The 26546-nt window shown below is 34.4% G+C and overlaps 1 protein-coding gene across 2 annotated transcripts in view; it reads right to left on the bottom strand.

Annotated features, from left to right (window-relative positions):
• The window catches only part of HLTF (helicase like transcription factor), a 50555-nt gene extending 27593 nt beyond the window's left edge, over positions 1 to 22962 (bottom strand). For both annotated transcript variants that reach the window (XM_069473111.1, XM_069473112.1), the window contains exons 1-11: positions 22801 to 22962; positions 21465 to 21672; positions 13460 to 13626; positions 12064 to 12195; positions 11434 to 11533; positions 9942 to 10016; positions 9593 to 9784; positions 5286 to 5381; positions 2556 to 2631; positions 1309 to 1317; positions 1178 to 1253 (exon numbers count right to left, since the gene is read on the bottom strand). In XM_069473111.1, the coding sequence (XP_069329212.1) occupies positions 1178 to 1253; positions 1309 to 1317; positions 2556 to 2631; positions 5286 to 5381; positions 9593 to 9784; positions 9942 to 10016; positions 11434 to 11533; positions 12064 to 12195; positions 13460 to 13626; positions 21465 to 21672; positions 22801 to 22820 (1151 nt within the window). In that variant the 5' untranslated portion in view covers positions 22821 to 22962. The remainder of the gene's footprint in view (positions 1 to 1177; positions 1254 to 1308; positions 1318 to 2555; positions 2632 to 5285; positions 5382 to 9592; positions 9785 to 9941; positions 10017 to 11433; positions 11534 to 12063; positions 12196 to 13459; positions 13627 to 21464; positions 21673 to 22800) is intronic.
• Between the last annotated feature and the right edge of the window lie 3584 nt (positions 22963 to 26546).

Below are 26546 nucleotides of genomic sequence, written 5' to 3'. Positions count from 1 at the left end.
CAAATAGTGTTCTGTTACCAGCGTTTATGGTCAGTTCAGGGTTGAAAGATTTGAGGTTTAGATAAGAGGGAAACTGATGAGTGCTGATTTTGTGTTCAGTTCAAATGGGTATTAATGATAACACAATTACCAAAGCCACAGTTTTAAGATCTTTGTTGGTGAAATAGCTAGCAGAGACTCAGATCTAAGATCACTTCTGTAGATGCTGATGGTAGACAATACAACAAAATCTCAGCAGTTAGACATACTTCAGAGGGTAAATGAAGTTTGTAACATTAACAGATACAAGATAAGATCAGAGGAGAATTATGTGTTTTATTCAAATTCTCCTTCTAGTCTATGTTAATATAATACTCTCCATAAATAACTTTTTCATGACTTATTTCCACTACAAGTGAAGTGAGAAAAAACTGAAATGAGCAAAGAATGCTTTTGTTAAGCCACCCAATAAAATATTCTTCAGTTTTCATCCCCTTAAAACCATAAAGAAAACTTCTAAAGTCTCAACAAAAACAAAAATCTCAGACACTAGATCTTAGTCCTAGATGAAAGAAATAGGAAAAAAGTGGTAGAAACATAAGTGGTTATTAAAAATTACCACTTCTTTTTTTTTTTTTTTTTTTTTTTTTTGTTGAGACAGAGTCTCACTTTGTTGCCCAGGCTAGAGTGAGTGCCGTGGTGTCAGCTTAGCTCACAGCAACCTCAGACTCCTCGGCTTAAGCGATCCTACTGCCTCAGCCTCCCGAGTAGCTGGGACTACAGGCATGCGCCACCATGCCTGGCTCATTTTTTTTCTATATAGATTTTTAGTTGTCCATATAATGTCTTTCTATTTTTACTAGAGACGGGGTCTCGCTCAGGCTGGTCTCGAACTCCTGACCTTGAGCGATCCACCCGCCTCGGCCTCCCAGAGTGCTAGGATTACAGGCGTGAGCCACCGCGCCCGGCCGAAAAATTACCAATTCACTTCTTTTATAAATCAACATTACTTTTCTTCACCTTCTGTAAAATGAGAACACCCTAAGTCACAGTGATTTTGGCAGTTTCAAATAAAAGAATGTTTTTGAAAGAACTATGTAAGTGAGATATAATGATCATTTTTCTCTCCTATATGTAAGAAAACAGAGAAAACTTTAAATAAACATACTTCATATAATCAAACCATAACAGAGTTTACCTTTTGGGGCGAGAGCTAGACAATTCTGACATGGGATACTTCTTGATATCTGAAATACTGGGTTCTTCACTAGATCCTTCCACTTTAAATAAAAAGACAAATGTACAGAGAATTAGTAAATTTTCTTGAACTAGCAATATCTCTCTTAAAACCTTGGTTTTTTAATTAATGATTTTCAGTTTTCTTAACATCTTCATTGTTTACAAGTCCCCTGTTCTCTCAGTGAATCAGCCAGCTACCCTCTTTACTTTTTTCCTAATCTAGTATTTTCTCATGAGAAAGTACTTTCAATTTTTTATGATGCAGTCTTTCCTTTGTAGTCATCCTGCCAGTCTCCACCCTGGCTGAATTTCCTGCTGTACCAAGGCAGCTAAGAGCTGCTGGGAAAAAATATACAAAACCACAAATAGGTGCTAATATAAATTTATACTTTCACATCTCAGCTATCACCTTATGTCACTTAGCAAACTCTTTTACTTAAGACTGTTGAGCCCCCCCATCCATTCTCCAGAAAGATCCAAACAGTATTGGATCCTTTGCCTAGATTCTAACTCCTTTTACTCCCAGAAGACCTAGTTCACTTTATAAAGAAAATCAGATAGCATTTTCTATAAAATCCTAATTTTCCAATCTTTTTATCCCCTCATTTGTCTATATCTTCCCTCAACCTTACTCATTTCCTTCTAATTCTAACTCATCTACTTATTCTCTTGATCCCATTTCCTCTCTCAGGCCCACTAATTACTCTCTCCATTGTATCCAAAATGTTATGAATTTCTTTCTTACAACCAAAACCAACACCAAAAAAACCACCCCACCCTCAACTCTGGCTCCTTCTACAACTATTTTCCTATTCTCTTCTACACCAAACTTACAATAAATAATAGCACACTGTTGTTATTTCTAATTTTTCACCTACTATTCTTACAATATTTTCAGTCTTGCTCTACTCTAACCTAATTTTCAGAAATTAATTAATTAATGCAAAATCCACAGATCTCTTCATTTCTCCTCTGACTTCAGAATTTGGGTCTAACCTATCTTCTTAGCTTTATTTGCTGTTATGCATGCACATTACATTATAAACACTATAAAATACACTGAGGTCCCAGAATAAAACATACTCTATTTTTTTTTAACTACCCTTTCATGGGATTTTTTTCACAACCAAAACCACTCTTCCCCAGCTTCTCTAACTGATGTACTACCACCCAATTCAATCACTTCCTTGATGAAAACTTTCCTACCAGTCTTCACGAGATTCTTCAAAAAAGAGAGATCCCAAATTTTTGCACAGTACAAAGCCAAAACTGGAATTACATCATTAGGCTAAAAAATATAAATCAAATATTCAGTCATATTCAAAATTAAGGTTTACCTTTGCTTAGTCCGTCTGCTTTTTCACTGGTATTGCTTCCTCCAAGTTTCACAGATTTGTCATTAAAATTACATTCCTAGATGAAAAGGCATGTTTCTTAAATACTGCTATTAGTTTTAAATAAATTTAAAATGCATCTATTTTATATTGCTTTACTTTGCATAATAAAGACTACTTAAATTACTACCCAATTCTGGAGCAACTGGGCGGGGGGGCAGTGAATAAGTGAAGAGGAAAAAATACAAACTGATTAAAAATTTTTTCACAGGTATTTCAAAAAAGAAAACTAGTCAGCCTTAGCCTTTTCAAAAGGAATACAAAAAGCAAACCTCAATTTATAAATGACATATGTTACTGTGAGAAAAGTTCTTAAAATGGGATTTACTTTATAATGAAGAATTTTCAGACTTTAAGCTTTTCAAACCAGTGTTCCATATTCAGTAAAAAAATAAATCTTTAATGAGGCTTCCAATGCCATCCTTTTTTCCTCTGGAATTTTCAGGGAAGATTGATAAACTAGTACAGGTCCCAGAGTGCTCCTCCTCTCCCACTCTATGGGGAATTTTCCTGCCAGCCTTTTCCCTTTTTCTCTTCATGTGTAACCTCTTTGTTTCAAATTCAGCAACATACATGTGAGTCAAAAAAAATTCTACAGAAGTCAAATTTTAAGCACTTTATAAAATCCCGTTAGACTTTTACTAAGTATGTGGCTGAAAAGAAAATCCATCCCTTTCTAATGGTATAGTTTGGTATTTCTTTATTATTAATAAATTAAAATCTAAAATGTAACATTTTTAGAGATATGTAACTGGAAGAGTTATTTTAGGTAATATTCAAAGCATTCACTCCAAGAAATAGATATCAAAAATGCTTTCATCAAATGTTCTATCAAGTCTTCAATAATTCGTGTCACCATTTAAACAGTATGAAAAACATAATCTAAAAGTTTATCCACATATAAAAGACAGTCTTTACATTATTCTTTATATTAAATGATTTTGCTCAGGAAGCTTTTTTTTTTTCATGAAGTTCAAAGATAAACTTTTTATGAAGTTCAACCTAGATGAAATCATACTCTACTCCAATCTAAAGGAATTTAAGTCAATGATGTTTCACTGTGTTAAGTTTGAAATACCTAAATCTATTTGAAACAGTGAGAGCTTTTTTGCAATAAATTCTTGGCTGTAACTCATATCTTCAGCTTTCATTTCAATTAATGTAGCAAAGTAAATATTCTAAAACCTTCCTACTATACAACACCTCCAATGTATAGCTGATATTGGGGAAAAATAAGAAAAATCTTTACTAATAACTGATAATTTCTCAATTGATATAATAATTGAGACTAAAGCTGTAAGCAGTCTTATGTGGTACTATCAATTTTGGTAACCTAGAACTTCAGTTTTAATAACCAAATGTAGGAAGAATGAGATATATAAAGCGTTAGACTATTCAGGGTAGAGAACTCAATCTGAGACTCTAACAGGTTTAACTCCCAAAAAAAGAAGAAAGAAGAAAATGCAACTAAGCACAGACATTAATAAACTCAAATCTCAATAGCAGCTGGCAGGAAACTGATGTGCAGCCTCTCTGAAAACTCAAAACTCAGGATAGCAGTCCAAAAGAGCTCAAAAAAGAGAGATTTTGCACACATCTTTTTGCTATTTCCTACTTTAAGTTCCTTGAATTTTCATGTAAAAACAAAAATAATTGTTCCTTTCCAGAAACATTTATTTTTCTCATTAAATTAATTTTTAATTCTTAGAAATTGAACATATGCATATACATAAATACACATATGTTAAATATCAATAAAAGTCACGCATATTCTCATCACTAGGACAAAAATTATCAATATTAACATTTTAGTACACATAGTATGTGTGAATATACTTAAGATACACAAAAATATATTATATATTTATAAAATGAGAACTCAAACTCTATACAGAGTTTTGTACCTGGCATTATTTTTTTACTAAAAAATATCATGAGGTCCAGGCATGGTGGCTCACCCTGTAATTCTACCACTTTGAGGCCAAGGTGAGGAGATCATTTGAAGCCACAAGTTCAAGACCAGCCTGAACAACACAGGGAAACCCGGTCTCTACAAAAAACAGAAAAATTAGCTGGGCGTGGTGGCATGCTCCTGTAGCCCCAGCTACTTGGGAGGCTGAGGCAGGAGGATGGCCTGAGCCCAGGAGTTTGAGGTTACAATGAGCTATGATGACGCCGCTGCATCCTAACTTGAGCAACAGAGCAAGACCCTGTCTCTAAAAAATAAAAATAAAAAATAAAAAATCATGAAAGTGATTATTCATCAAAAATAAAGTTTTGTGATTGTATAATAGTACATTTTATGGTCATATCATAATTTAGCTGTTCCCTGGTAAAAGGATGTTTCAAATTGTCCACCTTTAAAACAATGGTGGAAAAAAACTTACACTTTTATCTTTGGAAAAAATGGATTCATGATAACGCCTATAGTTCCTTAAAACGGCATTATTGACTAGGTCAAAGATTATGAACACTTTTAAGGCTCTGGATATCGCCCTCAAGAATGTGATACCAACTTTCACCCTTATCAGCAACACACAAGACACGTCATTCAATACATCTCTGAAAATAGCAGATATTATCAATTTCTTGGTAATGTTTTTAAACAATAAAATGTAAAGGTTTCATAACAAACCAGAAACTTAACAGAAAGTACACGTACTAATACTTTACCTTCTTCAGTAGATTCTTTTTTAGTCTTTCAATAGGAAGAGGTTTGCCATCGTGGAAGTTGGTAAGAATTACTGCAATGGCCGTAAGAGTTTTACCCTTCGAAATGTTTTTAAAAGACAAATGGTCAGATTCTGAAACCTAGCTTAAAAAACCAGAAAACATTCCAAAACCAATTTTAATAGTCAAGTAATCAAATATCAAATATTCAAGGTCACAAGTGTACTGATTATCATATTAAATAATATACATGTTAATGAAAAATGAGTATTTCATTTAGTTAGGAAATGCCTTCACCAACATGAAGAATTATCAAATGATTTACACTGTAAAATACTACCCGTATGTCTTATATAAAATGCCATTTTATTGAATGACTGCTGCTCTAAAATTCTACATGTAACCCTAAACTATTAATTTTATCATGAAATTATTCACAACTACTTATTTACCATGAAGTTCAGAACTAATTCAAAATGATTAGTAACTGCAGTATGCATATGAAGAGATAATCATTAAATTTTATTTAAAGATAATACCGAGACTTAAAAGCCATCACTTACCAATACAGCATAAAGGATATGATATTTCTTATGCATTTTTCTTAAACAGAAATGCAAATTTTCAGTATTTTCTGCAGCTTAATTTATAGTTAACAATACAAAAATAAATCTCTGGCAACTTTAGAGCAGTGTAAATAGTTTTCAAAGTGTGGTCCACAGGCCTCTGGGGGGATTCCTAGGACCCCCTTCAGGAAAACATGAGGTCGAACTATTTTTATACTACTACTAAGTAAGATCTTATTTGTGTTGACATCTGCACTAATGCTATAAAAACCAATGGTGGAAAAGTGCTGGTACCTTAGCATAAAACAAAGCAGGTGGCTCTATGCTATTAATATATCAGTGGCCATGATGTTCCTAATCACCACATATAGTAAACAAAAAAATAAAAATTAAAATTAAAAAAGCCAGTTTATGATGCAGTCTACATTAACTTTATTAAATCTCACCTCTTAAGTACACATCTTTTTAATATTCCATGTAACAAAATGGGAAGTACACATAAAATACTTCTGTTGCATAGCAAAATATGGGGGTTGTCTAGAGAAAAATCACTTGAGGAAAAGTTGCAAGTTTAACTAGCCACTTTTTTTCATGCTTTTTATTTGAAAGAATGACTGACAACTGCCATTCACAATTGGGTGTCTGGAACACATTTTCTCCAAAATGAACAAAATGAGGCCATCATCTTCAAGGGAAACAACTGAGACTATTTGTTGTCAATGATAAAATTTGAGTTTTCAATCAGAAATTAAAGTACTAAAAAACTTGTATCTGATAGTATGAACATAGCAGATTCCCAAAATGTAAGTGTTTTTCTAATAAGATCAGTGATATTAGGTTATTAAGTATGAAATGTCTGATTTCCTGAAGTGCTAAGTTTGACAGTTGATATCTCTGACATTTCACTTTGACACTTCTTGTTTTATTTTTATTGTGAAGGTACATCCTCAGTCTTGCAAATGCACATTTTGGCTTGTAATTATCCTTCAAATTTTTTTAGAGCACTTTTTATGAAACCATGGATAAGTCAAAAATTAATGTTATTTTTGAATGAGTTCCATCATGGAACTAATGCAGTGCAAACAGCTCAAAATACCAATGAAGTGTTTGGGAAGGATGTGGCTAACGAACACACAGTATATCAATGGTTTGAGAAATTCTGTTGTAGTGATTTTAATCTTGAAAATGAGCCACGTGGGCGACCTGAGACCAAGGTGGATAATGATGAGCTAAAAGTCATAGTGGAAGCGAATCCATCTCAACCTACGCATGAATTAGAAGCAGGGTTTGATGTTACTACTCCAATAATACTGGACGATTTGAAACAAATTGGCAAGGTAAAGAAGCTGAATAGATGGGTTCCCCACAAATTAAATGAGTGTCAGAAAAGAAATTGTCTCAAAGCTTGCCTTTCTTATGCCTGTCACGACATAAAGGTGAACCATTTCTACATCGTATTGTTATGTGTGATGAAAAATGGATTCTTTTTGACAATTGCAAGTAATTGGCACAATGGTTGGATAAAGATGAAATGCTGAAATACAGTCCAAAACCAAATACTCATCAAAAAAAGCTAGTGGTGTCTGTTTGGTGGTCCAGTGCTGGTATTATCCACTACAGCTTCAAGAAACCTGGTCAATCTGTTACAATGGATGTCTACTGTAACCAACTGGATGAAATGATGAGGACGCTTGTGATGAAGCACCCAAAATTGGTCAATAGAGAAGGGCCAATCCTCTTGCAAGACAATGTTCGACCACACGTCACACAAAGAATGCAGCTCAAACTACAGAAGCTGGACTTGGAAACTCTCTGTCATCCACCATATTCATATTCACCAAACCTTGCACCAACTGACTACCACTTCTTCCAGGCTTTGGACCACTTCTTGTAAGAAAAAATATTCAATTCTCAACAAGCTGTGGGAAACGTCTTTCACGATTTCATCACCACTTGCTCTCCAGGTTTCTTCACTGCTGACATCAATGAGTTACCATTAAGAATGGCAAAACCATGTCAATAGTTTAGGCACAGACTTTGATTAATTGTACTGCTTCCTGTCTGAGATATAATAAACTACACTTTCAATTCAAAATCAGACATTTTATATTTAATGACCTAATAATATCAATAGATGTAAATTTTTGATATTGCATAATGAGACATATAGACATTTGACAAATCTGTATAACTCAATGAACCAATATTTTCTAAATGAGCAATACCTGATGTCATAAAATTATGCATGGGTAAAACATTCATTCAATGAGCAAGAGACACAAATGGATTTTAATGAAACAGAGTATAAAAAGTTTCCTGACACGATTTCAATTTTGGTATAGTATCAAAAGAGAAATCTATAATTATCTGAAAGGCTACTAAAATACTCTTCACTTTACAACTACATATCTGTGTGAGGACAAATTTTCTTCATATACTTTAATTAAAACATTATCACAATAGATTGAATAAAGAAAACAGAAGAACTCAGCTGTCATCTATTCAGCCAAACAACAAAGGTATCTGCAAAAAGTACAATGCCAGTCTTCTCACCAGAATTGCTATTGTTTTGGAATAGTTACTTTTCATTTAAAAATATGCTATTTATGTTAACAAGTAATGAATCTGTCAACTGTTTTAAATTAACAATGCCTAATACTATAAATATTAATAGAAACAGCCTACAAAAACAAAAGCTCTTGACCTTTAATAATTTTTCTTTTGTATTTTGAGACAGAGTCTCGCTCTTATTGAATGTAGTGCCTCAGCTTCCTGAGTAGGTAGGACTACAGGCCAGACGCATGCCAGTGTGCCTGGCTAATTTTTTCTATTTTTAGCAGAGACGGGGTCTCGCTCTCGCTCCAGTTGGCCTCGCACTCCTGACCTCAGGCGATCCTTCTGCCTCACCTCCCAGAATGCTAGGATTACAGGCGTGAGCCACCATGCCCAGCAGATCTTTAACAATTTTTTTTTAAAAAAATACAATCCAAGTATCTGCTGTCTTCAAGAAACTCACCTAACCTGCAAAGATGCATTTAGACTGAAAATAAAAGGATGGAAATCGATATTTCAAGCAAATGGTAACCAAAAGAAAGCTGGTGTGGCAATCTTAATTTCCAATAACTTAGCTTTCAAACCAACAAAAATAATAAAAGACAAAGATGGCTACTACATACTGATTAAAGGCACAATTCATCAAGAAGCCATGACTATACTCAATATATATGCACCCAACCTAGGTGCACCTAGATTCATAAAGCAAACCCTACTAGATCTCAACCAAATGATAGATAACAATACTTTAACAATTTTTATGAGGAAAAAAAGTTACTGAGACCAAAAAGTATAAAAGCTACTAGTGTAAGGAATCATAAATATCTATTTAATACTCTGCATACCATAATACTTGAGATAGAATACAACTCCACATAACATTGTTTTGTCTTTACTGTTTAAAAGAAAACCCATGAAAGACAGGTTACCCTAAATTTCAAAACGCAAAGAAAATGGAGAAACACATTTTTCACATTACTGTTTCCTAATTATTTTAATTGTATTTTAACCAAACAAAACGTCTAACATTATTTTAAGTGAAAACTATAGGAAAAAATGTGTTCTACAGTGAAAGTAAAATCTAATCCCAAACTAGCACCAACATATTCCTATCTCTTTCTACTTCAAATTACTTTCTACAAAATCATAATCACAAAATAAGATTTTATTAATTAAAGAAAAAATAATTACCAAACCCATATCATCAGCTAAAATTCCTCCATGGACATTTTCTGGTCGGTCCTTCTCAGAAAAATTTGTTATTGTATTATAATATAAGTCATTTCGCTGTTCCCAGAATGGTGGAAGTTCTTTACTGTTTTCCCGTGAAAACATCCAAGCTAGAGCTTGTTTTTGATGTGGAAGCAATGGTGTTTCAATAGCCTATAAATAAAATGTCACAAAGAGAAATACAGTAAGCCCTTTCCTTTTTCACATGCAGAATATGAAAAGGTTGATTTTGTGGTTCAAAAACAAGTACAGATTATCAGCATATTTTAAAATTCTGAATAGTTTTAAATAGAAAATATTGGCTCAATACCTCAGCTGGTTCCATTTCATGAGTTTTATCATCTTCTTTTAAATCTTCAAACAATTTGTCAAATTCTGTTTTAAGCTATAATAAACAAGAAACATCATGAAACAAACCAATTAAAATAATAATTGCACCTAATTCAGAAATTTCAAATCATTTAGTTAACTAAAAGAGTCAAAAGCCAAAGGGCACATGAAATAAATTAACTGTCTGAGATACTACACTGCTCATTGAAGGTAAAATAAAGAGGTGCGTTAGGTTTAAGAGGTAACTGTATTATATTTGAAAGAATACAGAAAAAAGAGTTTTAAGTCCTGAGTTTCAGTCACAGTTCTGTCACAAATAAGCCTATATGCAAGTTTGAGCAAGACACTTAACCTTTATGGCCCTGTATCTTATTCCTGTAAAATGAAAGAGATGAACTAAATTTAGACAATGTCTAAGCTTCCTTCTGCCATTAAAATTCTGTGATTCTATTAGTTGTATTCAAACTATTTTGTCAGTCCTACAGGTGCATTTCACTCTATTTCAAGTCAATGACATTTCACTTATTATTACTGCAATAGGGAACTTGTTATGTGCCATAAAATATTAGGATGATTTCGTTATTACACTAATCTAGTTGGCTACTTAAGTTGAGCTAGTCCAAATTTGTATCTCTATACATGTGTTATAGATAATTTTGTAAATTAACACATGAATACATAGCAGCAGCCCAGAAGAAAGCAATTACATCTAAAAAATCGGGAGCGGTAACCTGGAGTTTACCCACCAGACACAGGCTCAAGTCCCTCTTAACAACAAGTAGAAGAAATATGATAACTACAATTAATAGATAAAAGAGCTAGCAACAGTGGTTACAGACATCAAAAAAAGTTTTGATGTTATTTTTAAATTGATCTTCATTAATTTTTTTATATACATTTTTTCAAACTAACTCAGCATTAACAGGATCCTAGATTACAAATCTGACAAAGTAACAACTACAATAATGCCAAAGACTTGGACTTAACTTTTAGCAATGCATTTACAACCTTACTGAAAGGAGGAATAAGTTTTAAGCTTCGATTTTTTAAAAATTAATTAATTTGCTTATTTCTAGTGATGGGGTCTTGCTATATTGCCCAGGCTGGCCTAGAACTACTCTCACCTCAGCCTCCTGAGTAACCGGCCTACAGGTACATGCCACAGTACTCCTTTAATTTTTTTTTAACTACTACTTAAACATTTTATAAATTTCAAATACAAAAATATACCATGCAAATACAGAATTGTGTGTTTTTATATATAAATGTTTATGTATGGATCTATTTCTTACCACTGCTTTTTACATAAATGTTTATAAATATATATATTTATTCTACAACATGTTTCATTATAACTTAATATATCTGAAGATCACTAACGCCAGCATGTACATATTTACCCTATTCTTTTAAACACAAACTTTCAACATTTAAAATTCACTTTTAAATTACAAAATAAAAGAGAGGTACACCTGTTCAGTTGTCATCTGTACTGCAGCATGACTTGGCATAGTATAGCTTGGTCCAGCTCTTCCAGAGCCCCAACCACTTTCCAAACTGTATCCTAAAGTTATAATTTATAAAATGGAAAAAATAAAATCATCAACTGAAATAGGTTTATCTTTTAAGAAGCTTTTAAAATTTATATGATACACTGCATTAAAAAGTTTCATAATATATTTTAAGTTTTCTTAAAAACTAAATCCTAAAATCATTAAAAAAAACACACATTATCAAAATAATTCTACATTATTTGAGCAAACTCTTGCTAAATAAATAATCCTTGTTCATTAACTTTTTGTCTAAATTTATCAAAAAAATTGTCTAGAATTAGAGATTTCCCGGTGTTATCACTGGGGAAAATTAGGAGAGGATATATGTGACCTCCTTTTATACTTTTGTATATGTAAATGTATAGTTATTTCAAAATAAAGGCAAAAGAAAAAATCAGAGATTTCCTCAAAAAGACTCCACAAAAAATGTTATAACTTGGAGTCTTCAATACAAATTCGTTTGGCCAAACTCAAACAGAGATGAAATGTTTTACAATCACTGTATCTTACAATATCAAAATAATATTAAGTTAAACCCTAAACTTACTTTTTGGTGCAGAACTCAATTTAAATCCATGTTTCTTCAAATGATCTAAAACTGCTTTTCTATTTTCTTCTTTTCCCCAAAAAGTCATATGCAGAGGCATGGTAAAAGCATTGTTTGCACCAAAAGGAACTACCCTATGATATTTAGGAGAGAAAAAAAAATGGGAAATTAGAAGTGTTATTTTTTACCTCCATTAAGACTCTGTTAAATATTCTATGGGTACTATTCAAATTTTGTATAGAAGTAAATAAGAAGGAACTAGTTGGGCAGACTTCAAGGAGAGAAAAAGGACAAGGAATAGAATTATCAACATCAGAAGAAAAGGGTGATTTTTAGGAACAGAATGCCAAAAGAAACTGAGATGGAATAAAGCAGTTTTAAAATACAAGGATAGCCTGTAAACAAGATTGTAAGATAAGTAAAAAAAAAAGTAAGTTAAATTGAGAGGGTAAAGCTTTGGCTAACAAGAATCACTGAGGGTAATAATTCATTTGCTGGGAGGATGGAGAATAATTTGCAAGAACTAATTCTGATCTAGGATTCACTAAATGTTTATTCTCGATATCTGAAAAACTTGATAAATTGAAAATGGAGAAAACATAGTGAGACAATACTGAGCATTTATTTTATCTTCCAAACTCACCTAGGATTAGGATATGAATATTACGAACATTGGGATTAGGATACGAAGATCCTAAACATTCCAAAAACTTAAATGGAGATCACGAACACAAATGCCTAAAAGAGAAAAGGTAACTGAGAGGAGACTGAGTTTGAAAAAAGAAAGGGAGAGGTGGTAGAACTGGGAGAGCGTATGCCTTAGCTATGGAGACAGCTACTACTCGTTCCAGTCAACTGATGTCATATGGAAATGAGGGTCCACCATTGTCAGATCTTCCATTTGTTAAGAGAAAAATCTTAGTAAATAAATTTTATATTTAGGGAAACAAATTAATATGTATAAAATGTAGAATATCTAGATATTTCAATATTGCAATTAAATGAAAAAATTTCTAAAACACTGTGGAGGCAAAATGAAACTCACCTACATCTCATCACAGACTACCAGTTTATAACCTCTAATTTAAACAAACACTTCCAAACTCCTAAACCTAGGCATCAAAAGGCTTAGAGAGATCTCCGGAGTGTACTTCCTAACATATGAATCAAAGTCTATTCTTCTCCGTAGTAACAATTCAGTAGGAAAATGAGAGGATAACTGTCTATTGGCTAAGGCAGTGGAGGCAGATTAGAGGAAAATCAAAACGTTTACATTGAACACACATCAAAGGTAAAGTGATAAAAGTTGTCAGTACACCTTTATAGTCACTAACAAGAAAGCCTAGCAAATTCAAAGATGACTAAAACTCACAATATTAAACTCTGAAAGTACATTACCCTTCAATTTGTGCCAACTTATTGTCCATGATATAGGCCAAAGCAGCTGCATGATCTTTCTTTAAATAGCCAACTTGATTTCCATTCACATTGTTTACTTTAATTGCATTTTTATCATAAGGGTTATTAGGCTCTCGTTGTAACGCAACCATTTCATTATTATTAACCTAATGAAATGATAAACACATAACAACATTATAAACAATGAACAGACAACAACTTTATCATATTTCAGTTGGGATTTCCATTCATTTTTTGATGTTACTGCTAAACATTGAATGTAAGAATAAATTTTCTTGGACTCAAACTATAGAAATATATAGTTTATAATGATTTTTTAATATTTTCTAATCTATATTCACTAGAAGTTAAAAAATCCTTGAAATGTGAAAAGTACAAATCTAAATTAGCAAATTCATAGTATCTAAAATTTTCAACATTGTAACTGCTGAAAAATAGCTAACCTTTCCTGAGTGCTTACTATGTGCTAAGCACGGTTCTAAGTACATTACATAGACTGACTTTCTAAATCCTCACAACCCTATTGGGAGACACTACCATCATTCTCATTTTACAAATGAAGAAACTAAAGCACAGAAAAGTTAAGTAACTTGCCCAAGGTCACAAAGCTAATAGGTAGCGGAGCTAGGAACTGACTGGAGGCAGGCTGGTTCCTGACCCTGATTTTTCCAGAATATTAAAAAATGGGGGTGGGGGAGGCATTTATAACCCATGATGGAACTGGAATAAGAAAAATATGTCCAGCCTTCCACTCATGCCATTCTGTATGAGGGCAATATAACCAAAGATGGAACTTCCAAAAATTCTCTCCTCAATAAAAGTAGTAAAAGAAAAACCCAGCAAGAATAGTCATTACCAACTTTTTCAGAACTCTGGGAACTAAACAAAGGCTTGCAGAAATTTGGAGAGTGTTTATTCCAGAAAAAATGGTGGCTCATGCCTGTAATCCTAGACTTTGGAAGGCCAAGGCAGGAGGACTGCTTGAGGCCAGGAGTTTGAGACCAACCTGAGCAACATAGTGACTTCCATCTCTACAAAAAGCAGAAAAATTAGCCAGGCATGGTGGTACACACCTGTAGTCCCAACTACTCTAGCAGCTGAACCAGGAAGATTGCCTGAACCCAGGAGTTTGAGTTTGCAATGATCTATGAAGACACCACTGCATTCTAGCCCTGGCAACAGAGTGAGACCAGGGAAAGAAAAGAGAGAAAGATGGCTGACTATCAGTACCCTAGTCCCATCCCCAGCTCTCCAGCTACATAGTAACCTTTAAAAATAATAGCCTGCTGGGATTCTAGATATAGCCTGGCAGTCACCAGAGAGAACGGAACGGAGTTACAGCTCTTTCAAAAATTAATTCCCAAAGAGTTGTCATTGTCTGCCCTGTCTGGAGGTTTCCTAGAAGACCCCACTTAAAAGACTGGCTATATTTACCTCTGAGCTCATCCAGTAAAAAATCCTTCTCCCTTGGACAGATGTTTGTCAAAAACAATTTTACTGGCAAGTATTTTAATTTCATGGCTGCCTAAGACAGTGAATAACAGTTGGAGCAAACAACAGAATAACAAAAAGGTGTAAGGAAAAGCTGGGGATTGAGATGTCATTAAGGGCTTTGCAAAGCTCCAACATAATTCTGTAAATCTAGAAGGCCATAAGCAAGCACACCGCTATATGCATGACCAGGGCTGTGCACATTCTCAGGAAAGACTTGAAAAGGTCCTAAGCTTTCACCTCTAGCTAAATTTGTAGCATTTAACTAGCAGAAAGTGAAAGTTAAAAGCAGTCAACTGCCTTAGAGTGCTGAAGGAATCCCCCAACACACAGAGACTCTCTGCAAAGACTGGAAGATTTATTTGTTCCAGTACAATCAATCATTAGCTGACCACTAAGCTAACCAAGCATAGACTTCAGTGACCACACAATAAAGAACAGATTTTATAGAATTAATTCAGAAAAGTCACCAAGAAACAAACACTAATCACCAAAATCAGCCACAACAACCCTGGGAAGAAAGGAGAATCTGATTTCCAGTTGCCATATTATTTAAAATGTCCACTTTTCAAGAAAAAAGTACAAGGCATGAAAAGAAATGAGAAAGTATGGTCTATAAACAGGAAAAAAAGCAATCAATATCAACAGTCCCTAAGAAAGCACAGATGTTAGACATATGAGAAAAAGAATTTAAGTCAGCTATTTCAAATATGTTCCAAGACCTAAAGCAAATCATTTCTAGACATGGGAATGCATGTCTAAAAATATGACAACGAAGTCTCACCAAATTCTGCAGCCAAAAAGTACAAAAACTAAAGTAAAAAATTCACTAGAGTGGCTCAAGAGCAGATCTGAGCAGGCAGAAGAAAAAATTAGCAAAGTTGAGGACAGAAAGAAAGAAATTAAAAAACATAAACAGAGCCTCAGAGACCTTAACATCAAGCATACCAACAAACACACACACACACACACACACACACACACACACGTACCAGAAGAAAGGGGCAGAAGAAATACTTAAAGAAATTACGACCAAAAACTTCCCAAATTTGACAAAAAACATTTTTCTACATACATAAGAAGCTTAACAAATTCTAAATAAGATAAACTCAAAGAGATCCACACCTGGAAACATAATCAAACCATCAAAAGAATGTTGAAAGCACCAAGAGGGGAGCAACCCATCATATACAAGAGATCCTCAGTAAAAATAACATCTGATTTCTCATCAGAAACCATGGAGGCCAGAAGGCAGTAGGATAACTTTTCCAAGTACTAGAAGAAAAAACTAAGAATTTTCTATATGACAAAACTACCCTTCAAAAATGAAAGAAAAATTAGGACATTTCCAGAGAAACAAAAACTGAAAAAATCCATCACTAGCAGATCCAACCTACAGGAAATACTAAAGGAAGTTCTTCAGGTTGAAATCAAAGAACACTAGACAATAGTTTGAATCCACATGAAGAAATTAAGAGCACAGGTAATGAGAATATATAAGTAAATATAAGAGACAGTATAAATGTATTTTTGTTTGTAATTTTTTCTCCTACCTGATTTAAAAGACAAGTGGATAAAACAGTAATTACAAATGTGTCTTGATGGGCACACAACATATATAACGACATAATTTGTACAATAGTAGCACAAAGAAAAGGGGTAGGATGGAGCTACCTAGGAGCAAAGTTTTGACCAACTACTGAAATTAAGTTGGCACTTAGTCAAACTAGATTCTTATAAATTAAGATGTTAATTGCAATCCCTAAAGCAATCATAAGAAAATAACTCAAAATATGTAGTAAAAGAAACAAGGAAATTAAAATGGTGCACCAGAAAATGCCCATTTAACACACAAGAAGACAGTATTGGAGGCCAGATCCAAAGGCCACATATTGTATGATTCCATTTACATAAAATGTGAAGAGCAGGCAAATCCATACAAACAGAAAACAGACTGATTAGTGGTTGCCAGGGACTGGGGTGGGGGATAACAAGAGGTGACTACCAACGGGTAGGAGGTTTCTTTCTAGAATGATGAAAAGTTTCTGGAACTAGACAGTAGGGAAGGTTGCACAACCTTGTGAATATTCCAAAAACCATTCAACTGTACGCTTTAAAATGGTGAATTTTATGATATATGCATTATCTCAATTTTTTTAATTTTCTGAAAAGATACAGGAAAGCTGCTTCAAACCTCTCCTAACATCTGTCTACTGACTCAAGAGACTACAACCTGAACCAGTCAGAATATCAAACAGATATTCCTCTCTAGCCCTTTGGAGATATTTCATGTGGCAAAGCTCTGTTCTTTCCCAGCCCACCACCCCTTGGCCACTGCCTTCAGCACGATCTTTTTAAACCAGGTTATGCAAAAAGCGGGGCAAAAAACTAACAATTTTTAAAAATTTCATCTCAAATAAGATAATTACATAATAGTCATTTATTACAATAAAGTATCATTAATTAAAATTAGATGATTGCCATTTATTACAAATGATAGCTAATTATTAGAATTTTAAATAGAATATATATGGGGCAAAATAATGGAGACTAACAAAAATAAAAAACATGGTCCAAGCAACAAGACAGAAAAACATAAAAAACAAAAGGTCAATACAACAATATCAAAAAGAGAGAATTAGAATTAATCATAACAATATAGTCATGCCCTGTATAACATTTTGATAATGACACAATGCATATACAGCGGTGCTCTCATAAGACTATAATGGAGCTGCTCTATACAGGTGTATCATTTTTAATCTTTTATACAGCATTTTTACTTTAAGATATGCTTAGATACACAAGCATATCTTATGTTTAGATATGCTTAGATACACAAATACTTATCACTGTTATAATTGCCTACAGTATTCAGTACAGTAGCATGCTGTATAGGTTTGTAGACTAGGAGCAACATGTCATACCACAGAGCCTAGGTGTGTAGTAAGCTATACCATCTAGATTTGTGTAAGTATACTCTATGATGTTCACACAACAAAGAAATTGCCTAATGAGGCATTTCTCAGAAAGTATCGCCATTATTAAGTGACACATAACTGTATTTTATTTTATTTTTTAATTTTTTTTTAATTTCAGCATATTATAAGGTATGAATGTTTAGGTTATGTATATTGCCTTTGCCCTACCCAAGCACGCCTGTATTTTAGAATAGAAAAAAATAAGCCACCTTATTATAAAATAAAGTCTTTGATGGGTCAAGAAATAAAAAATTTAACCATAACCTTATTGAAAATACACTTTAAAGAAAAACCAGAGTTAAAAATGAGCAATACTACTATGTAACAAACCTTAGTATATATAAGTATATGCATTACTTATAAGAATATTTAAAAGATTTTATTATGAAACACAATTAAAATTAAGTGCTTAAAATCATGAATCCAAAAAAAAAGAGTATTAATGAATTTAAGGATAATAGAGTAACTGAATATAAAAGCGAAACTACTGAGCGAAGAAAAACAATCATAAAAAAATCCAAGAAAGGTTGTTTGAAAAGAAATAAGCCTAATTAATAAAAAAAATATAAGAACAGACACAAATATATTAACACAAAAAATGAAAATAAGAATATAACCATAAACAGAGTCAAAAATTTTTAAGTATAAATGATTAATATGTACAACTCTTTGGGAATAAATTTGACAATCTAAATAAAATGGATGTTTTAAAAAATATATAAATAACCAAAAGTGACCAAAGTAGTACCAGAATTACGCTGAGTGAAAGAAGCCAGAATGAAAATTACTGTATGATTCAATGTATATACAGCTCTAGAACAGGCAAAATTTATCTATAAGTGATAGAAATCACATTGGAGGTTGCCTAGAGCAGGAGCAGGGAGAATTGATTACAATAAGATACAAGAGAATTTTCAGGGTGATGGATACTATCTGTATCTTGACTGGGGTGGTGATTATCAGATATGTATCTTTATCAAAACTCTAGGGATCATACACTTAAAATATGTGCATTTTATCATATGTAAACCACATCTCAATAAAGCTGAAAAAAGTTAAAATAAGAAAAGTATGCAAAGATAACATTTCAATTTTTATTACAATATTTTTTCATAACAGTGATCAACTCCAAAATGTCCACCACTAAGGAAATTATAAGTATGACACAGATATGTATTGACATGAAAAGATATTCCTAATATTTTGCTAAGAGAAAAAACGGTGATCACAATACACATAATATTATCTCATTTTTATTGATCTATAATATGATTCTGATTTACATGCATATGTTCACAGAAAAAAGTATAGAAGATAAATAAGTTATGGTTCTTGATGGTAGACTTTAGGAAGATTTAATGCTTTTTAGCTATTTTAAAATAACGAACATTACTCATAAAATACACATTTTGAAAAATAAAAATCTAAGTGATAATTACTTTTAATCAGCACAGATTTTTATTAGTTTACCAATGTCATAGAGATTATTTTAAGATCAGTAACTCCCATAATCTAATATTTCACAGTGATATAAAATAATTTAGAAAACAATGTTAATTTTTTAAAACATCGCACAAATCTGAAATAGTAAAGCTCAGAAATAGATATGAGACCTAGAGAACTGGCAGATTTCAGGAATCTATTGAAAAACCAGAATAGAAAAGAAAAACCATTTCAAAATTAAAGACTAAAGTATAAAGAAACATAAGAGTTAACAGACCCTGTGAAAAATATGGTAAGAAAAATGAATGGTGAAAAAAATAGGATCAAAAGGATTACAAAAGAAGTGACAGACATATAGACAGAGAAGATTGAATATAGAGGAAGATAAAATGGAGCCTATGAAGAAAAAAAACAAGCTTTGAAACAAAGCAAACATTTAAAACTGTAACTCCAGAAAACTGTCTGAATTAGAAGAAAACAAATTTATAGAATGGTCAACACTTAAGATATACCATCTTCAAACTATTGGACTTTAGTCATCTAGGCAAAAAAACATTCCAATTCACTTAAGTGGGAGAGAAAATCATATGGGCATAAGAATTCTACCAACATTTTATGAAACATTAGGCTATGAAGAGAAAATATGAGACAAGAATTTTATATTTAGCCAAACTGCCTGGTCAAGTATAAAATGCCACAATTATGAACATACAAAAACTTAGGATACATTGTTTCTTCCTAAGGAATCTCTCACTTAGATAACACATTTCAGACAATCAAAACAATCTGAGATGCTTCAACATAAAGAAAATATGGGAGAAAGACTAGACAAATCCAGAACATGGAACTCTTTCCCAAGGAATCTCCTGGTGAGTATGCTTCAGACAATCAAAAAAATGATCTGACAAGCTTCAACATAAGAAAATATGGGGGCATGGAAGAACTAACAAATCCACATATTCCAAAAAATAACAGACCTGGTTTTTACAACAAACCAATAACATGAAACAAGGTGTTGAGGGGAAGGGCTTTATGTCCCATAATAACTAAAAATAATGTATGAACTTTGTTTTGATCCTGATTTCAAAAAATCAACTATAAAGGTATGTTTAAAAAAAAATCAAGAAAATATAATAATGGATTAGTTATTAAATGCAATAAGGAATTATTACTTTTGTTAAATATGAAAATGACATGTAAGTTAATGTCTGTATGTTTTTATAGATACATACTGAATCATATGAATGTAAAATAATAAATTTGGGATTTACTTTAGTTGACAAGAAAAAAGAAAGGATGAAGCAAATGTAGAAAAATTTGTTAACTGTTTAATCTGGACCATGAATATACAGAAGTTTATTGTACTATTATCTCTAATGCATGTTTGAAATTTTTCATAATAAATTAAATAAAACTAGAGGTTTATCTAAATAACACAGAGGCACATTAGATAACCATGACAAAGACGACTACTAACCAGAGAAAGTTACATATATTCTCAAACTGTCTGTCTCTCTTTCACACCCATACACACACAATGCAGAGAACAGAGGTACAGAACAATAGATACAGGAAGAAAAGGTGGAGAATCTTATTACAAAAAAAAAAGTCTAAAAATAGACAATTACCTTACCTAGTAGAATCTTCCTAAACTAAAAATACTAAAGTGAAAAATGTGCTGAGGGGCAGAAGTAGAGAAAGCAACGGACTTGGAAATCATCTCCCAAATTTACCATATAGTGTCTGTGCATTTTGGGCAAATTTTTTAATAGTCCAGGCCTTCAGTTCCTCAGTTACATAAAGAGAATAGATGCCCCATCTACCTCAGAGTTATCGTAGGGATCAAATGACAATGCAGGCAAAAGTGCTGTGTATATTGTAAGCATGAAATAAATGTAAAGGAATATTAAAGTAAAGTAGTTCAGGTATTTGTTATCTCTAGTCTACATATATTTTAATTACTTAAAGTAAAATAAATATTAACTGCACATATCACCTTCTAATTCTTATTTTCTAAGTTAATATCATAAATATAACTTAACCTAGTACCTATCTACTGTTATACTCACTACTCCTGTGTAATAGCGTAGTCCAACCACACGACATCTCAAAGTTCCAAATGACACTGAATCTAGCTCTTCATCACTAGTTAGGAAGTCATCTGGAGGAATAATATCTTGGAATTCAAAGTGTGGAAAAAAAGTTGGATACGAGTGGCGTGGAAAATTTGCATGAGTTGCATATTGAACAGTCTGCAAGTACTTCCAAAAAGGCTCCCTACAAAAAAAAAAAAAAAAAAAGACAGAAAAAAATACAATATTTAACCAAGCATTTCTAAAGACAATACCAGTATTTATAAGCCAAGAGGTTCTTACACTTTATTTCAGCAAATAAAATCTTACACAGAAATCACTGTAAACAGATTAATAGTTATTCTGGTTAAAGCAGGATATGGTGTGAGTGGGAAAGGCTTCTAGGAATACTTACCTGTTCAATACTAGCTAGCTCTTCTGTCCCCACATGTTATTCAAAATGAGAAACCCAATAAAGATTCACAAATCTCTTTCCTGGTGAAAATCATTTATATAAATTAAAATGTATGTGACGTCTATAACTACAATTATGTGCCAAAATTTCAATGGGGATTAAGCTAGAAGAGACTCCAAAAAATACAACTATTATTATACATGAAGATGTTTATATCTTTTCGGATAACACATCTAGCATCCCTTACTTTAATTCCCTCCGAACAGAACACTTATTTTATTCAGGTATCCAAACCATGCCATCTTGGGAAATTGACCTCAAGCCTCCCTTCCCCATCCCCCTCGTTGGTTTAAAGGTAACTCCAATACTCTTATAGGTAACTGTTTCAAGAATGGATATGAAAACCAATTTGGACAAGGAAAAGTGAGGGGAAGTCTGTTGGGGGGTTCTAGGAAGTTTCCATTCTCTTAAGAACAGAAAGTCGCTATTTGCCCCGCGTTTTTCTTGCAAGTCGCGCATATCTCTTTCAGTTCCTCTACATACACGTAAACAGTGAGCTACTTGGGGACAGGGGCTCTTACTCGGCCCTCTATTCGGAGCACAATGCCCAGCGCATAGTGGGTACCTAATGGATGTTTTGTTGAATAAACCGGGGTCCCAGAAGCTTTGAGCCCCAGACCCTCCACAGTCCGTGACAGAGATTTCCAAGGCTCTGGCACAGAAGTGCCTGAGCAGCGTCTACTCGCCAGCCAAGACAACGCATTTATTTCTCCCGCGGCCACAGGAGCGACCAGCCAAACGAATACTGACTGCACAAATCGCACGGAGAACACAGAGGGAACGCGGGGAAGGTCAGGTTCGTTAAGGGACGCCTCGAGGCCGTTGGCCCCAGAGCCCCACCCCCTTCGCCCCCTTCACCTCCTGTACATCCAGGACATGGCGCAGAGTGGGATGACAAGCGGAACGCCTAGGCGCCCCCGGATCGCTCTCCTGCTGCCTCGATACGCCTCCTTCCAGGCCCCGCAGCTCAGAAGCCCGCGACAGGTTCGGAGCACAGGACCAAGAGCACACCACTGAAAGCTAAGACGCCGCGACTCTAGTCAGACGTCTACGCCTTCTTCTGCAACAACCTCAGAGACCAGCAAAGCTCTGTGACTGGCACTGGAAACGTCTAATCGTGAGGCGGAGATCGCGGAGACAAACCAATCAGATCACGGAAAGGAGGGCAACTCCGCCCCGCGCTTCCATTCCAAGACGGTGGGGGGTCCCGGCTGCAAAGGCCGTTCCATCCGGGTTCTTCCCCGCCCCCAAGGTGGGCGCGCGGGAAAGCCACGTGTCCCCAGGAGTGTGATTGCGGTGCCTGCAGTGTCTGCGTTTTCTGTTTAGTTCCGCGCTTCAAACAGGGAGACAACTCAACCTTCCGTTATTTCCCCCAATACCTAAGATTCAGGCCCATTCTTCTGGCCCTACCTCATCCTGCTTCTCATTTTCTCCTCATCTGATGTGACACATAATAGGGTTTTCCACTGAATGTGCTCCACGATTTATGAGACCTGTAGCTACCTACCAGGGAGGTACTTTCCTTCATTTCTTGTGGTGAGCCCTGGGGACTTAAAGCTCGTCACAGTTTTCATTTTAAGCCTCATTTAGCGTATCTGTGAAACACTGAGTTTGGAAAATCTTAAATGGAACTTACAGAGTCCCCTACTCACCTCTTTTTGTTGTTTTTAAGGAAATTTTTCATCTCTTAATACAGGAAAGCCATAATATGCGATAACAGCACAACTAACTGCAGCTGATCGCTGGGAATGGTGGGCGGCACCGGCTTCCCCGCGGGCACGTGGCTGCCTGGCCGAGGCGGAAGATGCCGGGTTTCCTCAGGGGACTGCAGGGGGTGCTCCGAGGAGCTACGCCACCAGCTTTCCAGAGTCTGAGGTGACCGGAAGAATTCGGCCCCAGGCACCCGTGCCCCGCTGCAGCCCTGCACCTTGGGGTGGAGGAAAGGCCGCTGCCCCTGAAGCAGACAGCGCAGTGTAACTGTCAGATGAGATTGCTGGATCACAGAGGAAATGCATTTGTAAACGTGATCGATATTGACGTGTGCCGTCCGTAGAGTTGGTTCATTTTACTTCTATCTGCAGAGTATGTCCAGTGGTCAGTTTTTCAAGAGACTCTGTCCATTATCCTAAATAAACTATAGTGATTTGTAACCATGAACCATAGGATGAGCGATAGAATTTGAAGCAATTTGTTATTTCATTTCACCAAATAGGAAGTTGAAGATGAAGACAATGGCATTTCAAATTATTTTAATTATTTTACTTTCTTCTTGAAGTATTATGAGGCAAATGGCAATGCAGTTCAATTTTTGGTGTGCCAGATTCTAATTAAGTTCTTGGAAAATATGCCAGAAAATGCCCAGGTTGATAATGTTTTGTGTGTAAAAGTAATGAAGTCCTGCTCATTAGAATAAAAGAGAAAATTCCAAATGTGAGAATGTGGCTCTTTCAAGACTTAAGAGGCATGTATAATGACTGCCCCTCGGTTAACAAATGTGGCTTGAATCAAGTATGATTTGCTATTTAAAATCAACACCTTTCTCCATATTGTTAGTATTTTACATCCCAGAACCAGCAGTTCAGCTGGAATAATCTTTCACTCCTTTATTCTTTTTGTTTTAAAATATCAAGTGCAATTTGTACTAGTTTGATTAAAATGTTACAATTACAAATTCAGAACTATCACACTAGATGATGTTTCTGAAAAATGAACATTTGTAACTGGAAAATGAACTATAGGGTGGCTGTGTGGTTGGACTGATGAGTAAGGAGAACTGCACAAGAAGGTGAAGGCTGAAGGCCTTCATCACATCATGGTGTCAACAAGCAGAGGCAGGAGGTTCATTCCCATCCACGCGGTGGGATGAGTTATATCCGCAGTGGGTGCCTGCAGCAGGTGAATGGAATCCAAACATAAGCCTGCTTGTGGGTAAGAAGAAGCGGACTAAATTTGAAACCTGAATTTAAATGACTTTAAATCTTAAAAATAACTGAACTACTTGGAAATGACTAAATTAAGTTATCTCCCACTAGGCAGACGGAAGGTTTAAGACAAATTAAATTCATTAAAGAAATACATAGTTTTACCTTTGCAAATGGAATCAGTGATTGAAATTCATACATGGTATATACATCCATATACACACACATCTTGATGAATTTACACCTAGATGTTTATAGCAAATACCAATAGTTTATTAAATCATGGGATTTTCATTTTCTTCTTTTTGCTTGTATGTATGTAAAATGTTCTCTATATTGAACATGTATTTCTTTTTTGCCATAAGAAAATAAGATATAAATTAAAGACATTATAATCTATTTTTCAACTTTGTTTTTTAACTAATTTTAAGCTTACAGAAAATTGCAAAAGTAGTACAAGTTGTTACCTCACATCCCTTACTCCACTTATTAATTAATGTATTTATTTATTTATTTATTTTGGAAAACCCCTGTACAATTATCCACTTATTTTAACATCATACATAACCATAGTACAATGATCAAAACCAGGAAATAAACACTGGTGCAATACTATTTCTGAACCATTTTTTAAATAGCCAAAGAAGACAATGCAGTGGAAATGATTGAAAATAACATCCTCTGGACTTAGTTATTTACAATGGAATTTTCTTATTCTGAATCAATCCCCTACAGATTCTAGGGCAGAATCCTTGGTAAAACCACAGCTGACAGGGCAGAAGTAAAATAAAATTAATGGCAAGTAAAATTCTTCTTAAATAATACAATGAATATTAAGTGACAGGCCTGAAGTAAGCACTCAGTAAATGCTCTTATTATCATTACCATTATTGTTGTAATAGAGTTATTTTCTAATATGAGTCCTCTGGCACTTAACAAGGAATATAGTTGAGTGAGGCCAATTTCCTGATTGAGGCTCAATCAGCAGGGTTGTTCCTAAATACCAGAATAACACTGTTTCCAGAAGCTTGTCATTTTCCCAGGTCCTTGAAGCAGAATGAATTGTTTCACCAAGGACCAGGAGACACTCCAATCTCAACTCCTACCTTGAGAAATCTTTGCTGTTCCAGATTATACAGCTCTTTCCCAGGAGATAATTGTTTCCTCCTCCCTTTAGGCCTTGGCTTACTAAATGCCCTTACGTGGCCCAAACCCAGTATTGCTGAGGCATCAGTCTGGCCTGGGATCAGTCCCCTCCTTTGCTTCCTGCCCAGGGTCCTTTCCCCAGCTTCAGGGAATTGCCACTCTAGGCCATGGAATGATTTAGAGTTTCTCTCATGGCTGTGGCCAAAGTTATATTTTTATTTTAATGAATACTGCAAAGATCAATGAACATTTTTCTGCCTTCTTTATGACTAGAAAACTAAAAGACCAAAACTTTAATTCTAAACACAATTTTGATGTAATAGAAGATACTAATTTCTTTCACGTGGAAAACTATATTGTATTAGTAAATCACTGTTTGTTTGGGTTTTATTTCTTACAAATGGAGTTTTGCTATGTTGCCCAGGCTAGACATGAACTCAAGCAAGCCTCCTACCCCAGCCTCCCAAGTAGCTGAGACTACATGTGTGAGCTATGCTGTAAATCACTGTTTTTAATCATCACAATTCACCAAACTAT

This window comes from Eulemur rufifrons, chromosome 7, assembly GCF_041146395.1.
Source record: "Eulemur rufifrons isolate Redbay chromosome 7, OSU_ERuf_1, whole genome shotgun sequence".
Classification (NCBI taxonomy): Eukaryota; Metazoa; Chordata; class Mammalia; order Primates; family Lemuridae; genus Eulemur; species Eulemur rufifrons.
This window is presented reverse-complemented; position numbering and strand designations above follow the sequence as displayed.